At 38.5% G+C, this 19,473-nt stretch overlaps 1 protein-coding gene across 4 annotated transcripts in view; it reads right to left on the bottom strand.

Moving 5' to 3' along the window:
- Positions 1-1,522: 1,522 nt before the first annotated feature.
- Positions 1,523-19,473, bottom strand: part of clstn2b (calsyntenin 2b) — an 89,065-nt gene continuing 71,114 nt past the window's right edge. Inside the window, exons 10-17 of one of the 4 annotated variants that reach the window (XM_067451250.1) lie at positions 19,202-19,368; positions 15,746-15,894; positions 9,706-9,908; positions 6,528-6,698; positions 6,300-6,442; positions 6,097-6,214; positions 4,265-4,446; positions 1,523-2,362 (exon numbers count right to left, since the gene is read on the bottom strand). In XM_067451250.1, coding sequence (XP_067307351.1) covers positions 2,204-2,362; positions 4,265-4,446; positions 6,097-6,214; positions 6,300-6,442; positions 6,528-6,698; positions 9,706-9,908; positions 15,746-15,894; positions 19,202-19,368 — 1,292 coding nt within the window. In that variant the 3' untranslated portion in view covers positions 1,523-2,203. Of the gene's footprint in view, positions 2,395-4,264; positions 4,447-6,096; positions 6,215-6,299; positions 6,443-6,527; positions 6,699-9,705; positions 9,909-15,745; positions 15,895-19,201; positions 19,369-19,473 lie in introns of all 4 variants that reach the window. The other 3 variants (XM_067451248.1, XM_067451249.1, XM_067451251.1) reach the window with 3 other exon arrangements.

Raw genomic sequence — 19,473 nt, 5'->3', positions numbered from 1 at the left:
AAACTCAGCTTATTACCCGCAATAATTAAATCTTTGTGTTTAATCTCATTTTATTTGCCAATGTCTCTGCTGCTGAGCTTTGGTCCAATGAAATTATATGAATAAGCAAATATGACTTTAGATATCACCATAATCTAATAAAGTTTTATTGCTGAACTTTCTTCTCCAGCATCCTATTATTCTAGCTTTATATCTCACAATTATGGCTTTATAACTTGCAATTATGAGGTTATATCAGGCAATTCTGAGGAGGAAAAAGAAGAGTAAGAGAAAAAGTAGCAATTACCTTTTGTTGTTGTTGTTGAAACAACCTAGAAATGTCACACAATTTAGTGTTGTGTTTATGATGTTGAGGAATAGAAAAACTATTGCTTCCATTCACTTCCAATCACTTGCATTTTTTAATTTGTGCTGAATACCTGAAACAAATGTGACAAAATGATGAATGAAAAATGATGCCTTCAATTTGAGGGAGTTTTTATTTAAAAATTATTTTTACTTTCTGTGAAAACTCTCGACAAATCAAATGACTTTCATTGACAACATCGACAAAAACATTTTTTTTAAATCATATGTTCTGTCATATAATTCACATATTTATCAGAAATGTGTGCTACATAATGTAATAAACTAAAAGCAAGCAAAGCACACACGCCATATCAATTTCTTGTGGTCTCCTTGCATCCAAAAAGTCCTCCCAAGGAATTGTTATGGCCTAAACCTCAAGGATTAGTTTACGGATGAGTGAAGGGCAGAAAACTGCTTGTCCTGTCCTTCCTGTGTTTCTCTCTAGAGTTCATCTTTTTGCCCTCTGGTGTCTGGCAGTTGTCTTGGCATTCTTATCTGATGGAAGTGGACATTTGTGCTGGTCCAATCAGAGCCTGTCAAAATGTATCACACCTCTCTCCACTGTGGCAGTCAGAGAGAGGCTCCGCCGTAAAACTGGGCCCTCAAATGTGCTGTTCAATGTTTGAAGTACAAAGCCATGTTTACAGAAGAAATAATTTGCCAATCAAATGTTACATGGAGAACATGGAAACATGAGCCCATGGGCTTTTCATCTAAATGTTTTAGCATACAAAGATACATTGGGGTTTTCAAACTTTATGATGCCAAGGACCCAAATATGATGAACCTTTTTATATATATATAATTATGGAAACACATTTAAAGTAGATAAATAAATGTGACATTATAAATACAACATATTGTTTCCAAACTTAAATTGACTATACTTAATGTTGAATGTATAAACCTGAAGAACCTCTTCAATAAAAAAAATATTTCTATAAGCAACTTTCATAAAAATTTGATGTAAGCAGCTTATGTAGCCTACTGCGTTAAGAATACAACCTCAGTGTGCACGACAAAGGGGACTAATGTGAGAAAAATACACTAGAAAGATAAGCAATTCTGGAAAGTAGTAAATGGCAAGAAATGAGAGTAACAACTGTCGGAAGAATGGCTTTTTCTTTTTCTTTTCTTTTCTTCTCACGCGCTACAGGTGATGCACCCACCACTAGACGGCGCTGTTGTATTACAGTTTAGTTTGTGCTCGGTCGCAGCCGTTTGATTAGACATTTCTATGTTGATACATTTTATTATCAGCAAACATCTGAGAGCCGTGTTAAAGCGTAAAAATGAGACGACTTAGGATTTCTTAAAACCGTTTTATTGACCCATGTACAGAAAGTGCAGCAGCGACCACAAAAAGTCGGTAAGATATACAAATACATTATAATCATCTCATTCGCACTTTATAATGAGTGAACAGACAGACAGACAGTCGTTTACAAAACCATTCTCACACAAAACGCACCGCCATGTTACACAGAAAAGCCGTAGTATGACAACATTTAAAGGGCGCACGCATGGATTTATAAAAATGTACAAGACTCACGACAAAAACTTTTCACCGCCAGTTATTAGAGTTAAAATCCGGGGTGTTTATGAAAGGACGATCACTTCACATCAAAGAAAGTCTTGTTCTGTGACTTCTGTCTCGAGCTTTGTTATTGTCCTCCAGCGGTAGAGACAGAGAGTAAAGGGATCAGACGGGATGCAGGACTTTTATTAGTTTGTCATCTCACACCGAAACAGGTTCACGAAGGATCAGAGCGTGTTTGTGTGTGTTTGCATGTAAACTCGCTTGTATTGCAGGTCACTACAATGCTACAGGTAGAGCGTTGTGTTTTGAGGGTTTTCAGCAGTGTAATGTTGCTTTTCCCCATTGAATCCTGGTTTGATGATGTATGAAAGATGTGGTAGCTTCCTCTTCATCACTGTCTGATTCAGTACTAGAGATTTCACATTCTTCCTCATCTTCTTCCTCCTCTGTTACTTCTTCTGCTGACTGAAGCTCCTGAAAGGTCTAGAATTAACCAATGCAGTCTGCTGTGATAAACAGATTTATTCAAATATTTGATTCAAATGAAATATTCTGCATTGTTTTACCAAAATAAGAAAAGAACAAAGGATCTATAATGAATAGTTTAAATTGTGTCTTATACTCATGTCAAGTCTTTTATTCATGCAACTTTCTTTCATCCGTGGAACACAAAAAGAGCATGACCACTGATAGGTGACGTGAATAACACTGATGGTCTCTTCATCGGCACGTGTTAGTGGGTGGGATATATTAGGCAACGTAACACAAGTAACATGCACATGGATGGCAGTACCCAAGGTTTCCCGGCAGATCACTGACCAAGGTATCACACTGCTTCGTGCCTTCTTCCCATAGTAGTGCATCCTGGTGCCATGTGTTTCCAAGGTAAGCAACCAACACGCACCCGGCCATCCATATGACGTAAAAGAAAATGTTATCTATCAGACCAGGCCACTACCTTCCATTTCTCCGTGGTCCAGTTCTGATGCTCACATACCCACTGTTGGCACTTTCGGCAGTGGACAGGGGTCAGCGTGGGCAACTTGACTGGTCTGCCCTATACGCAACAAACTGCGATACGTTGTGTATTTTGACACCTTTCAATCAGAACCTGCATTAACTTCTTGTGCAATCTGAACTACAGTTTGATCGGACCACACGGGCCAGCCTTCGCTCCCCACGTGCATCAATGAGCCTTGGCTGCCCATGACCTTTCGCCGGTTCACCACTGTTCCTTCCTTGATGCACTTTTGATAGATCCTGACCACTGCAGACTGGGAACACCCCACAAGAGCTGAAGTTTTGGAGATGCTCTGACCCAGCCGCCGTCTAGCCATCACAATTTGGCCCTTGTCCAACTCGCTCAAATCCTTACGTTTGTCCATTTTTCCTGCTTCTAACACCAACTCTGAAGACAAAATGTTCACTTGCTGCCTAAAATATCCCACCCACTAACTGTTGCTGTGATGAAGAGGTAATGTTATTCACTTCAACTGTCAGTGGTCATTATGTTATGCCTGACCGGTGTCTTTATACCTAAATATCCAAGCTGCTATCAAGCTGGACTTTTAGTAAAGTTGTCATACAACTTCAAAGACTTGGATTGGAATATAGTGTATGTCATATGGACTACAATCATAGTTTCATTGTTTTTTGGTTTTAGAGCTTGACAGTCCCCGTCCCCATCCACTTCCATTGTAAGAAAAAAAATATAACATGAACACGCTTTTTAAAAAAAAAGTGGTTCTTTGTCACTGTTTTCTTAATTTTTTTATTTATTTTCACAGGATTATGTGTTCATGACGAGCCAAGAAAATTCATTGCAGTTGTGAACATTCTGGATGAAAGTAAGTCAAATGGGTTGACACCAACATGAATGTGAAAATTACAACAACAAAAATTGACTTGTTCTTCCTTTTCTTTAAAAAGCACAAATTGAGGCTACAATGAGGCATTTACAAGGGAAATACATGGGTCCCATTTTTGAAGATTTATGTGAAGCTTATAATTGTATAAAATACACATATTAAGAGTTTTTACAGTTAATTTAGCCATTTTTTTTGGTGTCTATAAAGTTGTTATGTGCAAATGTTCTAATTTATTCCAATCCAGGACCAACAGGGATATTGACTCAGAAAAATGTTCATGGCAAAATCGTGGTCATCAGTTTAGGAGACTTAGTTGATGATCTTGCATATAACTTTAGTACTTTAGTTCTCATTGTGTTACTTTGCTGTACACTCCTGTCAGCTGTAAAAAGAAGTTTTAGTTTTCACAGAGACTCATGCATGCTGTGACAGTTTGACAGGCGTCAACATTTTGGCAGCTTCTTTACATTTATTATGTCTTGTGTTGGTTGTAGACGGTTTGTCTTACCTCCAGTGGGTTGACAGTGATGGAGAGAGAGGAGCCGTCACAGTCCGCCTGTTTATCTGGCAGTGTGTGCGTGTGTATCTTGTCTTTGTTTAGTGGTTTGTTGAGGCGGTAAACACTCAGCAGCACCACCAGCAGGGCAGCGATACACACCACAATGACTGCGGTAGCAACGACGGGTACAACTGGAAAGACAATAAATGCATCTGAATCTTAAGCCGCGTTTCTCAGGACCTAGGCGCTTTGGGGTTGTACTCGGTGTGTTTTGACAACTGGAAATGGGGTTTAAAGGAAGTTCCAGGTAAAAAAAAATCCCCCTTAAAACATCCCTGCTTGCAAGGAAGTACTTTTACAAAGTTCAGGAACTTTCAGGGGTGGTTCTTGGGCGCTGATTGGTCAAGTTCACGCAGCATATTATTTCAACCTACTATGCAAATCAACAATAGAGTTAAAAAAATACGACCGATGTACAGACAGCGAGGGTCAGGCTTTATGAAGCATATATGTGAAGGACAAAATCCAGTGGGAGCTGGAAAGCTGCACGCGGTCCTATATCATCGGAATAATCTTCACGGTACTTTAGACCACAGACAGCAACAAGTCTGGGGGGAAAAAATTCTGTGACAAATTGTTCTGGGTAATTTCGGTGGAAACAGGGCTTTAGACCCTATGGACTTTAGAGTAGATGTATTGCCAAAGTAACATCTGTTTAGTATGTATTTAATCCATCTCTTTTGTCCACTTTCAACCACTGTCCCGATTTCTTAGAGGGGAGGTTCCATGGGCTTGTTCAGATCTTTCGATCTAAGGGACAAAATAAGATCACCCAATTTACACATCAATACGACTGGAGACAACAGAAAAACATTTTGCTTTAAGTTTTTCATATTTGAGCCAAACTCAGCCGACAAATCCCATCTGGCTAGCGTGCTTCCCATAATGTTTATGCGTTAGGTCAGTAGGCAGACAGCAGATGATCTTTTGTGGCTGTTTGAACACATTCAAACACATGAGCGTTTAGGGCTGTGCGGTTATTGAGAAAATGTGATATGCAATACCTTGTTAAATAATGAGATATTCGATACGATATTGTAAAATCCATTTAAATTATATTTAAAAAAATTAAAAACTGAGAATGATACCATTTGAGTTTCACATTCTTTCTGGGAACAGAAAGCATCACTTCAACTTCTGAAAGTGACCGGCAGTGTTTCGGCACAAATTTATGTAAAAAAAAAAATGAGTGTGTGTATTTGGTAGTTTGAGTGTGACACCAGAAACGAAATAGGACTGAAGGGGTCAAATGCTTTCAGAGAGGCCACTTGTGTGCATGTGTCGGTGTGTGTGGCAGACAGCGTGAGACTGCAAGGAGTTGTTTTTCGCAAGTTATTGAGTATTATAACTTTTTAACATCAAGCAAGTAACAGTCGCGTGCCCAGTCTATCTCTGCTATATGCAGACCTAAAACACATACTTTTCATAATGTTGAAGTAGCCTATTAAAATCATTCAGATATTGCGTGGCGTTGCGATATGGATATCGCGATATGTACATTTGCGGTATTTCGATAGTATCAATATATTGCGCAATCCTAGTTTACACTACGAAAGCAATCTGGTCAAAGGTGTTTTTGACTACCTCTAGAAGTGGTCAAAAGTGGACAAGCTCAAAACACTTTAGATCCTGTTTACACCTGTGTTTCGCATCATCCACTTGTGATCCGATCGACCAAAACGCATCTTAACACCGGGTGTAAACAGGGCCTTAATGATACCATTAATGATTGTTTTCATTCTAATATTTCACTTAATATGAACACAATTACTGACACTCACCTAAGCTGTAGGACTTGTTGGCTTCTATGACTGTAGGATGAAGAATATGCACGTATTTGGGCGGGGCCATCACATGATTGACATGTTCCATAGCTTCCTCAGCGTGAAGGATGTTGACCTCGGAGAACGAGTGATAGAAAGCAACTTTAGGTCATTGATCAGACCGATGGCTAATGCAAAACCATTCTCTGTTTGATTCTCACCTGTAATGTATACTGATCGCTGGTGTAACGTCCATTGAGCTCAGAACAGGTGAGTCTGAAGGTGCGGACTGAATCGACAGCCCGGCGGCTCTGATAACGCACCTGTCTAATCACCTCTGTGTAGTGAGAAATAGAGTCTACACCTAAAAAAACAGATGTGGAGGAAAAACATTTTAAGGACTTTGTATTGAGAAAGACAATAGCATGTTGTAGAATGTGTGTCTTTACCATATATGGACATGCCGGTGCTAGAGTTGGCGTATTCCAGGTGTTTGCCCAATAAGGCGCTGTGTTGCAGTTTGAGACTCTCTAGCCCCGCCCTTAACTCCTCCCCCAAGACCATGATGTCACAATAGTCCAGATTATGTGTGATTTCCTTCAATACAACTGACCTGTGATCTGCACACATACAAAGATGAAACAAGTAGGTTAGGTTTATGAAAAAGAATTAAAAAGAAAACAATTTCTCTGCCATAATTCCCATAGTTTCAAAAATAAGATGTATAGTATTATTGCATGAGCTCTTTAGACTACATGTATGCAAAAAAAAAAAAAAAAAAACGTTTTTTGGGGGGGTTGAACAATTGTAGTCTCTTTTTAAAATGAAGATATTCAACATTTTTGTAGTGTTTCATATCTCACTTATGCTTCTATATGCAAATGACCTCTATTATGATTGGCTCACCATCATATACCAGTGTAGAAGTCTCTTGTGGTCAGCAAGAATGCATTTATTTGATTAAAAAAAATAAAAAATACAGTAACAACTGCAATATTGTGAATTTATATTATAATTTAAAAGAACTGTTCTCTATTTGAATGTTTTAAAATATGATTTATCCCTGTGATCAGAGCTGAATTTCTCCAGTCTTCAGTGCCACATGATCCTTTAGAAATCATTCTAATATGATGATTTGATGCTCAAGAAATCAATGTTCAAAACAGTTTTGCTGCTTCATATATTTGTGGAAACTGATACATTTTTCAGGATTCAACATTTATTTGAAGCAATCTTTTTCAAAAGACAAATGTCTGTTTGGAATATTGTCTTTTTAAAGGTGCGTTCACACTTGTCATGTTTGGTTCGATTAAAACGAACCCTGGTGCGGTTGCTCGGTTAGCGCGGTTCATTTGAAAATATGTGAATGCTGCCATCCGAACCCTGGTGCGCACCAAACAAGCGGACCGAGACCGCTAAAAAGATGCGACTCGGTCTGCTTCTAAATTAACTCTGGTGCGGTTCGATTGATATATGAACGCAACACAGACCAAAGACATGTAAACGGACCAAAAACCGGACGTAATGTCACAAGATGGGACACATAATGCAGCTGATTTGACGACGCGGAAAGATCGGTGTATCCAAAATGAGTAACTTTAACGTTAGAGGGCAAACGTGGAGCAACGAGGAAGTGCCTACTCAATATTTGGTCAGACAAGCATGTTTCGAAAATGCTAGAAAAAACACACAAAAAGCATACCTGGCTCTTCTCATCGATGAAGTTCCTGTGTTGCCCATTATTAGCAGGTACAGACGACAGAACGGCCGTCTCTTTTCTGCACAACGGAGGAAATCCTGCTGCTGTTTTGAATGTTTTGAACATTTTATGAGCTCTTCATGAGTTCTCAGCGCGTAAAAATAATGCCACATGTACACGCATAAAATGATCGCGTTTAATCCAGCACACAGCGTTGTTTTGAACATTTCATGAGCTCTTCATGAGTTCTCAGCGCGTAAAAATAATGCCACATGTACACGCATAAAATGATCGCGTTTAATCCAGCACACAGCGTTGTTTTGAATGTTTTGAACATTTCATGAGCTCTGCGTGAGTTCTCTGGTAAAAAATAATGCCACATGTACACGCATAAAATGATCGCGTTTAATCCAGCACACCGCGTTGTTTTGAATGTTTTGAACATTTCATGAGCTCTGCGTGAGTTCTCTGGTAAAAAATAATGCCACATGTACACGCATAAAATGATCGCGTTTAATCCAGCACACCGCGTTGTTTTGAATGTTTTGAACATTTCATGAGCTCTGCGTGAGTTCTCTGGTAAAAAATAATGCCACATGTACACGCATAAAATGATCGCGTTTAATCCAGCACACCGCGTTGTTTTGAATGTTTTGAACATTTCATGAGCTCTGCGTGAGTTCTCTGGTAAAAAATAATGCCACATGTACACGCATAAAATGATCGCGTTTAATCCAGCACACCGCATTGTTTTGAATGTTTTGAACATTTCATGAGCTCTGCGTGAGTTCTCTGGTAAAAAATAATGCCACATGTACACGCATAAAATGATCGCGTTTAATCCAGCACACCGCGTTGTTTTGAATGTTTTGAACATTTCATGAGCTCTGCGTGAGTTCTCTGGTAAAAAATAATGCCATATGTAAACGCATAAAATGCCCGCGCGTGTAATCCGCACACAGCATTGTTTTGAATCTTCAGTAAGCGAGCTCCTACGTCATATAAGCCGACCAATCAGGTTGTTACCGTCTCCCTATGCCTTTGGTCTGGTAACTTTAGGTTCGCTGTTAAAAATGCCCGTGTGAACGCTACGCGGACCAGGACTATTATGATGTTTTTGTTTTTTGGTCCGGACCAAACGAACCAAACTAACCAAACTACAAGTGTGAACGCACCCTAAATCTCTGTAATGCATTCTTGCTGAATAAAAGTATTAATTTCGGTTAAAAAAAAAAGAAATTTCAACATGGTGCTTAACTTTATTTGGAAAGAAAGCGCAAGGAAAAATGAGTTATAAACACATGAGCCCTAAGGATAATGAAGGAAGCTGTGTTTCAGATTTAGAAAAGCATCCTCATGAAAGACTCATGTCTTGTGTTCAGAGTGTGGAGGGATGCAGTGAGCGTCTGTCTTTTATGATTTATTAACATGTTTTTTGCATTTACTGTTGTTCTGTTGTTTGCCACCAAAACAGCATGACACCTGTGCCGTTTGTCAGAGAATAATGTGCTCTGCGCTGCATTTGGGGGATTGTTTGTGGGTTGTGTTTTTTTGTTGCAGAAATAGTTCGCCCAAAAAAGGAAAAATCTGTCATTTATTCACCCTCATGTCACTGACTTACTTTCTTTTGCAACACATAAGGTTTGGTTTAACAGATTGCTTGGCTGCTGCTCTTTGTCATATCCGGTCAAGCTCCAAAAATGATGATAAATCACCAAAAATATATAAGCTATATCCCAAGCCTTCGCTTGTGTTATTTGCTGAAAATGTTGCCCTGTCAAATGTCATTGTGGTATATAAAATATGGTGGGTCAAGACAAGTTTTAACCAGAAGAACAATATGTAAATATGAGGTTTGTAACGGCATGAGGGCGAGTAAATGATGAATGAACTTTCATTCTCATTAAGAGAAAGGATAAGGTACCTACCTGTGTTTGTAGGTTCGTCTCTTTTTGTAACTGTGCTGATGATATGCAAATCTCTGAACAAGGATAGGCCTAGGGCAAGGTCGGAGGCGGGGATGGTCAGGTGCTCCGCCCCAGTGATTGTAATCCGTGGTTTACTGGGCTGTATTACCATGACAACTGCCTCAATATCTGGCACAGAAATACACACATCCTCTCCGAAACACCTGCAGAGATCACAAACACAACAACACTAACTAAAATAGTATACAAAACTGAAATGCAATTGGATCTCACTTAGGGTGAGACTTTTTTAGGAACTTTTCATTTGAGTTCAATTACAAAAATTAAAGTCTGCCCCTTGCTGCTTTATCTGAAATAATTTGTGTGTGCACACTGATGAGCCAGGCCCCGATATTCCTCAACTGAAATCGAAGAATGAACTGTGACGTAATTTCAAACAAAAATCAGTACAAAGCAAAGTTGGTTTTGGGAGATCGAAACAACCAAAGTGGAATTTCCTAAAATAAAAAAAATGCCCCTGGCTGATTAAAACCCTTGTACTACCCAAACGGCAACCATCCCGCGATCTCTCTTGAAGCCAATACGGAAGGAATTTAAACTGTAGTTCATCAACTGGAAGGGTTAGAAGGCAGGCTCCAGAAGGGAGCAGAATCTTATTGAGCCCCATGTTAAAATTCTCAACTTTACAGCAGAAAAAAACATGTTTACAGCCTGGTACAAATTGTGGTTTTGGCCTATAAGGCTAATTTTGATCTTTATGACCACTGTGAGGGGGTGAATTTTTTAATAACTCATTCATTTACGTTATATAAAGCCTTAAAGTTCTGTATAATTAAGGACGTTGTTACTTTGAGTGACAGGTTGATAGCCATTTATCCGCTGTCTATAGTTATTGCGTCACCTAAGCTCCGCGCACATCCCGCCTTTTTGCCAATTTTCTGTTATCTGGGAGTGACACGCGATGACTCGCTCGCAAGATGGCAACGGCCAGCTCGCCCCTACTTTAAGCTTCAGAGCGGCTTATCGGAATCCTATGGGTGACGTCACGGACACTACGTCCATATTTTTTTACAGTCTATGGTACTACCATTTGTCCGTGGCGATTGTGTAATAGGTAGGTGTGGTGCCGAGGCTCCGCCTTCTTTCATGTGGAAATCTGTTCTGATTAATTTCTTTTGTTCAAGCCTTCAAGGTCAGACGTCCACCTATAAATGAACATGACGTGACTGTACTATACTACTTTGTGCAAACATATCCACGCTGCTGTGATCAGAGGCTTTCCTTACACCTTTAAAAAATGCTAACTGCTTTCTCATTTTTGTTGTAGTACTTATTTTGTTATTTATAGGAAAGTGCACAGTGTTGAATGTCCGCTAACAGTATATCGCTCAAAAGCGAAAAATGGAAAAGAACTTTGTCGTGAGTATATCAGGGCCTTTAAGGTCTGGGTAGATTAGATGGTAAGCAAACAGTTTTCGTAATCAGCGTGTTTGATGCAGGAGAAATGGCCCGGAATAAAGATCTGAGTGACTGAGAGAAAGGGCCAAATGGCAAGACAATTAGGTCAGAGTATCTCTTAAATGGCAAGACTCGTAGGTTGATCTCAGTCAGCAATGGTGAGAATTTAATGGATGGACAAACCACAAACGGGCGACCAGGTTTTGGGTGCCCAAGACTCATCAATGGACGAGGACAACGAAAGCTATCCAGTCTAGTCCGAGCCAGTGGCACAAGTCACATAATGACGGTTACACATCGCTGCGTATGGTGCCACAGACCAATTAGAGTGCCAATGATGACCCTGTCCACAGTTCAAAGCACCTGCAATGGGCACGTGAGGGTCAGAACAGGACCATGACACAGTGAAAGAAGGTCATCTGCTCTATTGACAGCCATTTTCTCTTACATTACGTGGACGCCATTTACCTCGGGAAGTGACGGCACCAGTATGTACTGTGGGATGACGATGGAGGGAGTGTGATGCTGTGTGATCCAGGGAAACCCTGGGTCTGCCATTTATATGGACATCATTTTTACACATGCCAACTACCTAAACATTGTTGCAGACCAGGTACACGCCTTCATGACAACGGTGCTCCCTGGTGGAAGCATTATTCAGCAGGATAATGCCAAACTGCGCACATTTTTTCAAAAATGGTTTGAGGAACTTGATGAAGAGTTCAAGCTGTTGCCCTGGCCTCCAAAATCCAATTGAGCATCTCTGGGATGACGTGCTGGAACAGGGGTCTCCAGACTCGTCCTGCAGAGTTTAGCTTCAGCCGCAATTAAACACACCTGAACAAACTAATCAGTGTTTTACTAGCGCCTTGTAAAGGCGGGCGTACACGGTGTGATTTTTGCTGTCGTATGAACTCGACTTTAGTATGAACTGTCAACTTTTTTTTAGGAGAAATCGTGTGGACATCGTGGATGCTCGTATGGTCGCGTTAAGAGCACCTCCCGACCTTACGATAATTTTAAAACATGTTTAAAAAGTTCGGGGAGTTGGCCCGATTTTTACCAGCATATGACTGTCCCCTATTGCCAAATCATGCACTAGCACTTCACATAGGCTCAATCTATGAGTATTATTAGCTCAGTAGCTGCAAACATAGACTACAGCGTTCACACACACACATACACACACACTTTCTCTCTCTCACGTGCACCCTTCTCTCTCCTTCTGGTTGTTTCGGTTAAAAGGAATGGCTACTGTTCTCTGCTTTTCAACAAATCATTTGCACACATATTTTTTCTTTATTTTTTTGTATCTGAAGCTGCAACATTGAAAGCTCTGGTGTCTGTGTTTAACACGAAAACTCGTGTGATCGCGGCCGGCTCGCGGTGCAAACAGTCGTGTCGTGTACCAGCTGATTTGATGCGATGATCAAATTAAATGACTCGTAGCGTCTGCAATTTCTCACGACCTCCCGAGTGTCCGAATTCGCACAGTGTACGCCCGCCTTAAGACACTTATTAGTTGGTTCAGGTGTGTTTCATTGCGGTTGCAGCTAAACTCTGCAGGACAGTGGCCCTCCAGGGACCGAGTTTGGAGACCCCTGTGCTGGACCAACGATCCACGGTGGCTCTACCTCGCAACCTATAGAGACTTGATGGATCTGCTGCTGACATCTTGGTGCCGGATACCACAGGGCACCTTCAGAGGTCTTATAGAGACAATGCCTTGACGGCTCAGTAATGTTTTGGCAGCACACTGAGGAGCAGCAGCATATTAGGCAGGTGGTCATAATGATTTGACTGTATATTCCAAAATGTCTTTTCATGACAGAAATATTTTGGGCTGGTGAATTGTCTCTGTTCACTTGACATCGGCAGATGTGGAATGGAAGTTAATTTTGGATCCTGCGCTCACTCATTCAGAGGTGAAGACATTTCCACTTCGATATAAATAAGACGCATTAGACAGTGATTTGTAGAGTGTAAACAAATGACTTGGAGCCGTTCCCAACTCATTACGGAGACTGCAGCAGCTGATAACTTAAAACAAAGAGAAAAAGTACGCCTGGAGTGAATTAATAACACTTCAGCTTTCTCGAATCTTGCAGTAATTGGACGTAATAAGCTTAAAAGCAGAACACAAACGGTGTTTACGAGAATTAATTTACAACTCTAGTGATTTGGCCACCGTGAAGCCGCTCTGAGCGACAGGAAGTAGGACGTTCCGCCCTCTCTAATTAAAGATGTTGTTTTTAATCCTGACACAAACAAACTCGCATTCATCAAGACAGGAAATGAATGGAGGAAACCATCTGTGACTGGAGGTTTTAGATACACTGAGGCCTCAAAAGATTAATCCACATTTCATTGTGCAGCAGCGGTTTGCTAAAAGTTGCTGCTGAATGACATCTTTAGCCGTATTTGGATGTTGATTATTTCTCAGGGTCATGTGTGTGGAACATTTGCATGGATTTACCGTGAAGAATTGAATGCATTCAAATGGCAATTGATTAATAATGAAGGATGAGGGCATTCTGCCATATATACAACAAATGGATGCCTGCCTCACATCTGTGTAGACTCATCATGAGCATATTCATGGCACCGAGAAAGCCATTTGTCATGTTTGTTCTGTTGTATTTAATTGCAAGTGTGAACTGTCTTTATTGTTCGATATTTAATTGAGCATGCTGATTTCCTTCTCCTTTTGCCTTTGTTTGCTATCATCTATTGTTCACCTAAAAATAATCTTTCTTAGCAATAATAGTTTGATGGCATTTTTAAAGTAAATTTCATCTTTTGCAAGTCTCAAATATATTAAATATATTTTTCAAATATTTTAAATTATAATGTTGTTTCATGAAGCGCTGGGCGGTTAATAGTTTTTTTTGTGTGTGTTTTTTGTTTCGTGGCTTCCAACGATTATGGATGCAAGATAATCAAGATTAAGTTGTTGTGCTGTATTCCTTTTTGCAATGAATCACGAATTCAAAATATACAAAAATAATATAATATATGCACAACATAGTTGATCTAATTTATATTCATTTTTTTACATATTTTAAATGTGTACATATTAATAATTATGTGTATTTATTGTATATTATTTATTCATATTTTATTTTTTGTTTGTTTAATTATATTTTAAGTTGAGGGAAATCCACTGTTAAGTTGACTAAATTAAGGAATAAATAATCGGGAAATAAATTGCCATGCAGCCCTAAAAAAAAAAAAAAGTTCAATAAATGAAGGTTTTCTCTGAGTGGAATCGGGATTTTCTTTATTTTCATGAATAATTAATTAAGCTGCCATTTTTGCATGCTCAACCTTACGTATCATTTAAAATAATTTTTAAATGATTACTTTTATTTTCTTATCTATATAATGTTATAATCATTATTTTAGACAAAGCATAGAATTGTATCTGTTTAGTTATAAATTAAAAAAAAAAAAAAAAAATCATCTTATTGGCTAGAACTATAATATCAGTGCATCCCTGATGATTTGCATAGGTAAATAAATTGCCATACAAAAAAGTAAAGGAAAAAAAAGTGTAGAAGAGAAAAACGGATATTTCTGATATGAATCGTGAATTGCTGACTAGCACCTGTAAATGTAAATGCTTTAGTCCCTCTTTTCCATCATTACTTGTCATACCAAGTTGCTTTTAAAGGCAAAGTCAAGTGTTGCCTTTAAATCAGTCAGTGTCTGTGCTATGTTTCTCTCCTTGGCAACATGTTTGATTATGATTATGATTAATATTTTGCAATGGTAAGTGTAAAATAATTGTGTAAATTGTATTTACAAAAAAACATCTTACTAATTAAATACTGCGCAACAGATGGTTGTGTCTTAATATACGTCTGTGATCATGTCAATGAGAGAAGCAAGAGTTCAATTAGCCTATATGTCTTTCTTTATTGTGTGTGTTTTACCTTTGTGTATGTGCGTGCGCGTTCTCATGCTAATTCCCAATGGATCTTGCCAAAAAAACTCCGCCCACTGCCTCAAACCTCAGAGGGGCGGGTCATAATCCTCCAGGGGCTTATGCATATTCATGCTCTGTTTTGAATAATCACAGGGTGCCGGTGGGTCTGCGTATGCACTGTGCTCCAAAAAACTAATCTCTCTGTCATTCTCTTTCCATTTCCCTCTCTGTACATAAAAATTAAACCTCCCTAAGCGTGGAATATGAATTAGACAAGAACAGCAGAAGTGAAAAGGTTACAAGAAGAGTTAGTATCGCTCATTCTCAGGGTTAGGGATTTGAACTAGACAATAAGCAAGCAGCAATCTAGCAAAAAAAAATAAATAAAAAAGTACAAATCTAGTTTCAAATACTGTATTCATTTTCCCACAATACCGCTTCTGCTTATTGTGTTTCACACAAAAGTTTTAATAAGTTTTCCAGCCCTGAGCCGAAGCACAGATTAAAATTAAGCTCTTGTATGACTCCGGGATGTGAATCACAACTGTGTAGCATTGAAATAAATGGTTTGATCATTCATAATGCCGTGTTTCAGAGCAAACATTGTAGTATTCTAGTTCAAAGATGACATCTCTTGAATATTTATGATCTTACTGCACTGCCGTTGAGATCCGGAGGTGACGCGCTCCTATGGTGGGAGACTGCCGAGAGTTGATGTAAGAAACTTTCCTCAGAGCGCCGTTCATCTGCTCCAGATCCTCGCCCTCCATCACCACCAGAGACTGAGCGGGATTCAAATGAAACTGGGAGAAACAGACACACAAAAACATACATTTAAAGTGCTTGTTTGAAGCAGACTTCTGATAAATTTAGGATCAAAGAAATGGATGTGAATCTAGTGTGAATCTAAATTGAGTTGTTCACATCCTGCACTAAATTGGAATTTGAAGTAGAACGAATGAATGGAAGAGGAATTTGCTGATTCATAAGTGTTGCCACAAACAAACTTATTACATAAATTAGGTTAAAGATGCATATTTATTTTGAAATGCGTTTTGAAATTCTTGTTAGGTTTTGCTCTAAATCATTTCAATCGTTTTCATTTCTAAATCATTTCATTAATGTCCCAGCGTTCATGCTCGCACAGTAATGTCTGATTTGCAAGTGAATAATTCTTAAGAGTCAGCTTTTGTCAGTGAATCATGTTTTGAGCCAAACCAATTAAACCAATGTTTTTAGGTGATTGGGCCAGTGGTTCAAATTTGTACTTCCCATAGACTGTAAAAAATATGGACGTAGTGTCCGTGACGTCACCCATAGGATTCCGATAAGCCGCTCTGAAGCTTAAAGTAGGGGCGAGCTGGCCGTTGCCATCTTGCGAGCAAGTCATCGCGTGTCACTCCCAGATTACAGAAAATTGGCAAAAAGGCGGGATGTGCGCGGAGCTTAGGTTACGCAATGACTAAAGACGGCTGATAAATGGCCATCCACCTGTCACTCAAAGTAACCACACCCTTAATTATGCAGAACTTTAAGGCTTTATATAATGTAAAGGAATGAGTTATAAAAAAATTCACCCCCTCACAGTTCAGTCATGAAGGTTAAAATTAGCCATATAGGCCAAAACCTCAATTTGTACCAGGCTGTAAACATGTTTTTTTTTTGCTGTAAAGGTGAGAATTTTAACATGGGGCTCAATGAGATTCTGCTCCCTTCTGGAGGCTGCCTCTAGTGGCCAGTTAAGGAATTACAGTTTACATTCCTTCCGTATTGGCTTCAAGAGAGATCGCGGGAGGTTGCCGTTTGGTACTTCCCCTGCCAAAAGTTTCACTGGCCCCTCCACAAAAATGAATAAATACAATACAATAGTTAGTTATTGTTGCAATTAAATACAACAGAACAAACATATACAAATTAAACGAATAAACATGTTTTTTCATGTAGGTCTAACTAGATTTTCAGGAACATAAATAGTAAAATATCACTGCATAGTCTCACTGTATACACTATATAGATAAATATAGATTACCCCTTATTAAAATTATTCAGTAAAGAGCAGTGAGCGTCTTTTGTTTGATTAACATAGACTGCGACAGTAATATTAGGCTGTCATCACTTTAAGAGCTGCACAGATCCGATATACTGTTACACTTAAGACATAACTATGTTTACGATAATACTCGACAAGATGGGAAATTTGACCAAATTTTGTGTATGTCTGTTTAAGTTCAGGAAGACGTAAAAGAGTACTTGCGCTGAGATGTGGCTTTCTGGGCGCGCGCTTTGGAAGTGTGTTGTTGCACACACAAAACTTATTACACAGCGCTCGAGTACCAAACTGAAAGACGTGGGTACGTTTGTGTCCATGTTTGCTTGAAAATTTAAATGGGCATTGCTTAAGAACGTGCAAATTAGCAATTTCCGAGAAGAAGGGTCCATCAACACTAACCCCACCAAAAATATAATCATAATTGTGTTTGAGCATGTTTTTGAGCAGCAAATCATTATATTAGAATGATTTCTGAAGGATCACGTGACACTTAAGACTGGCGTAATGATGCTGAAAATTCAGCTTTGATCACAGGAATAAATTTCATTTTAAAATATATTACAATAGTAAACAGTCATTTTAAATTGTAATAATATTTCATAATATTACTGTTTTAATGTATTTTTGAGAGTATAAGAGACTTCAAAAACATTACAAAAATCTTTTAGACTCAAATCTTTTTAAGAGTGGTATATATGTGAGTGAGCTTATGGTTTCAATAGAATTATGGTTTCTGATTGGCCCATTTTTGCAGCCTAATTTCCATAAATGGTCATAGCGGACTATAGGGCGGGAGTTTGGAATGTTATATGTATATATTTGGCCCCCATACCAAATACCATAGTGATACCAATGGGTGGGGTATTGCATTTTTATCATTAAAAAACACTTAAAATGTAAACAAAATAAGCCACACTCTGATTAATGTATATGTATGTATAGAAAATGTACCCCCCTGTACATGTATGTGTATATATATATATATATATATATATATATATATATATATATATATATATATATATATATATATATATATATATATATATATATATATATATATATATATATATGTGTGTGTGTGTGTGTATGTGTGTATATATATATATATATATATATATATATATATATATATATATATATATATATATATATATATATATATATATATATATATATATATATATGTGTGTGTGTATGTATATATATATATATATATATATATATATATATATATATATATATATATATATATATATATATATATATATATATATAATAAATATCCATACCCATACCCACTGGAAATAGAATAACAGGCGCACTTTAAATTCTGCATCCTGCATTGGCACGGCAAGAACTGAGCTGAAATTTAAACGGCATTATCAATTTGTTTCTGATTGGAGCACAATCCTGCTTTGAGCTTAGTTTGATCAGACCACCTGCGTGAAGGAACAACTGTCGTTTGTCTCCCACTAACACACTCTCTCTCTCTCTCTCTCTCTCTCTCTCTCTCTCTCTCTCTCTCTCTCTCTCTCTCTCTCTCTCTCTCTCTCTCTCTCTCTCTCTCTCTCTCTCTCTCTCTCTCCCTCTCCCTCTCCCTCTCTCTCTCTCTCTCTCTCTCTCTCTGTGTAAAACCTGCATTCATTTGATTCTCAAATCTTCCCTAGAGCTTCTTGAATACAAAAGAACAGAACAGACGAAAGCAAAGCAGGAAATGGAAAATGTGCGTACAAAAATATCTCTCCTTAAGTCTTGTCTCCTGACTTTCCTTAGTCTCTTTCTCTGCTCTTGCTATAAAACAGTGATTTTTTTTCACTCTTTTTTATGGTTTATGATAGACTATGGTAAACTTGTTATCTATATTAATGCTAAAGGACTTGCAATTTTTCCAGCATGTTCATTCCTTGAAATCAAATCTGTGACCTTGAATTACTAGTAAAAGCAACAACTTTTATTGGCACTGGACATTGGCTTCTGGCTTCAAGAGCAGCTCATTCATTCAGATTCTTACTGTTGATTTTGTAGAGTGTGTGTGTGTGTGTGTGTGTGTGTGTAACCTTTATTCTCGGTCCGAGGCTTTCTAGTGAAGTGATATCCAGCCCTTCTTTGCAGGCCTGCAGGCAGGAGATGATCGTCTGGCTTTCAATCTTCCCCGCTCGTATTGTCAGTCCAGACAAACTGCCTCGGAAATACTGGGTAAACTTTGCTTTAGATACTTCACCACCTGCAAATATAAATATAGACATGCTAACAGATCGACGTGTTAACTTGATAAAAGACCCTCCTAAACTTAGAATGTTAATCAATTCTTCTTGCACATAATTTAGTC

The sequence above is a fragment of the Pseudorasbora parva genome, chromosome 8 (genome assembly GCF_024679245.1).
Source record: "Pseudorasbora parva isolate DD20220531a chromosome 8, ASM2467924v1, whole genome shotgun sequence".
Taxonomy (NCBI): domain Eukaryota; kingdom Metazoa; phylum Chordata; class Actinopteri; order Cypriniformes; family Gobionidae; genus Pseudorasbora; species Pseudorasbora parva.
The sequence above is the reverse complement of the archived record's forward strand: the minus strand, read 5'-3'. Positions and strand labels throughout refer to the sequence as shown.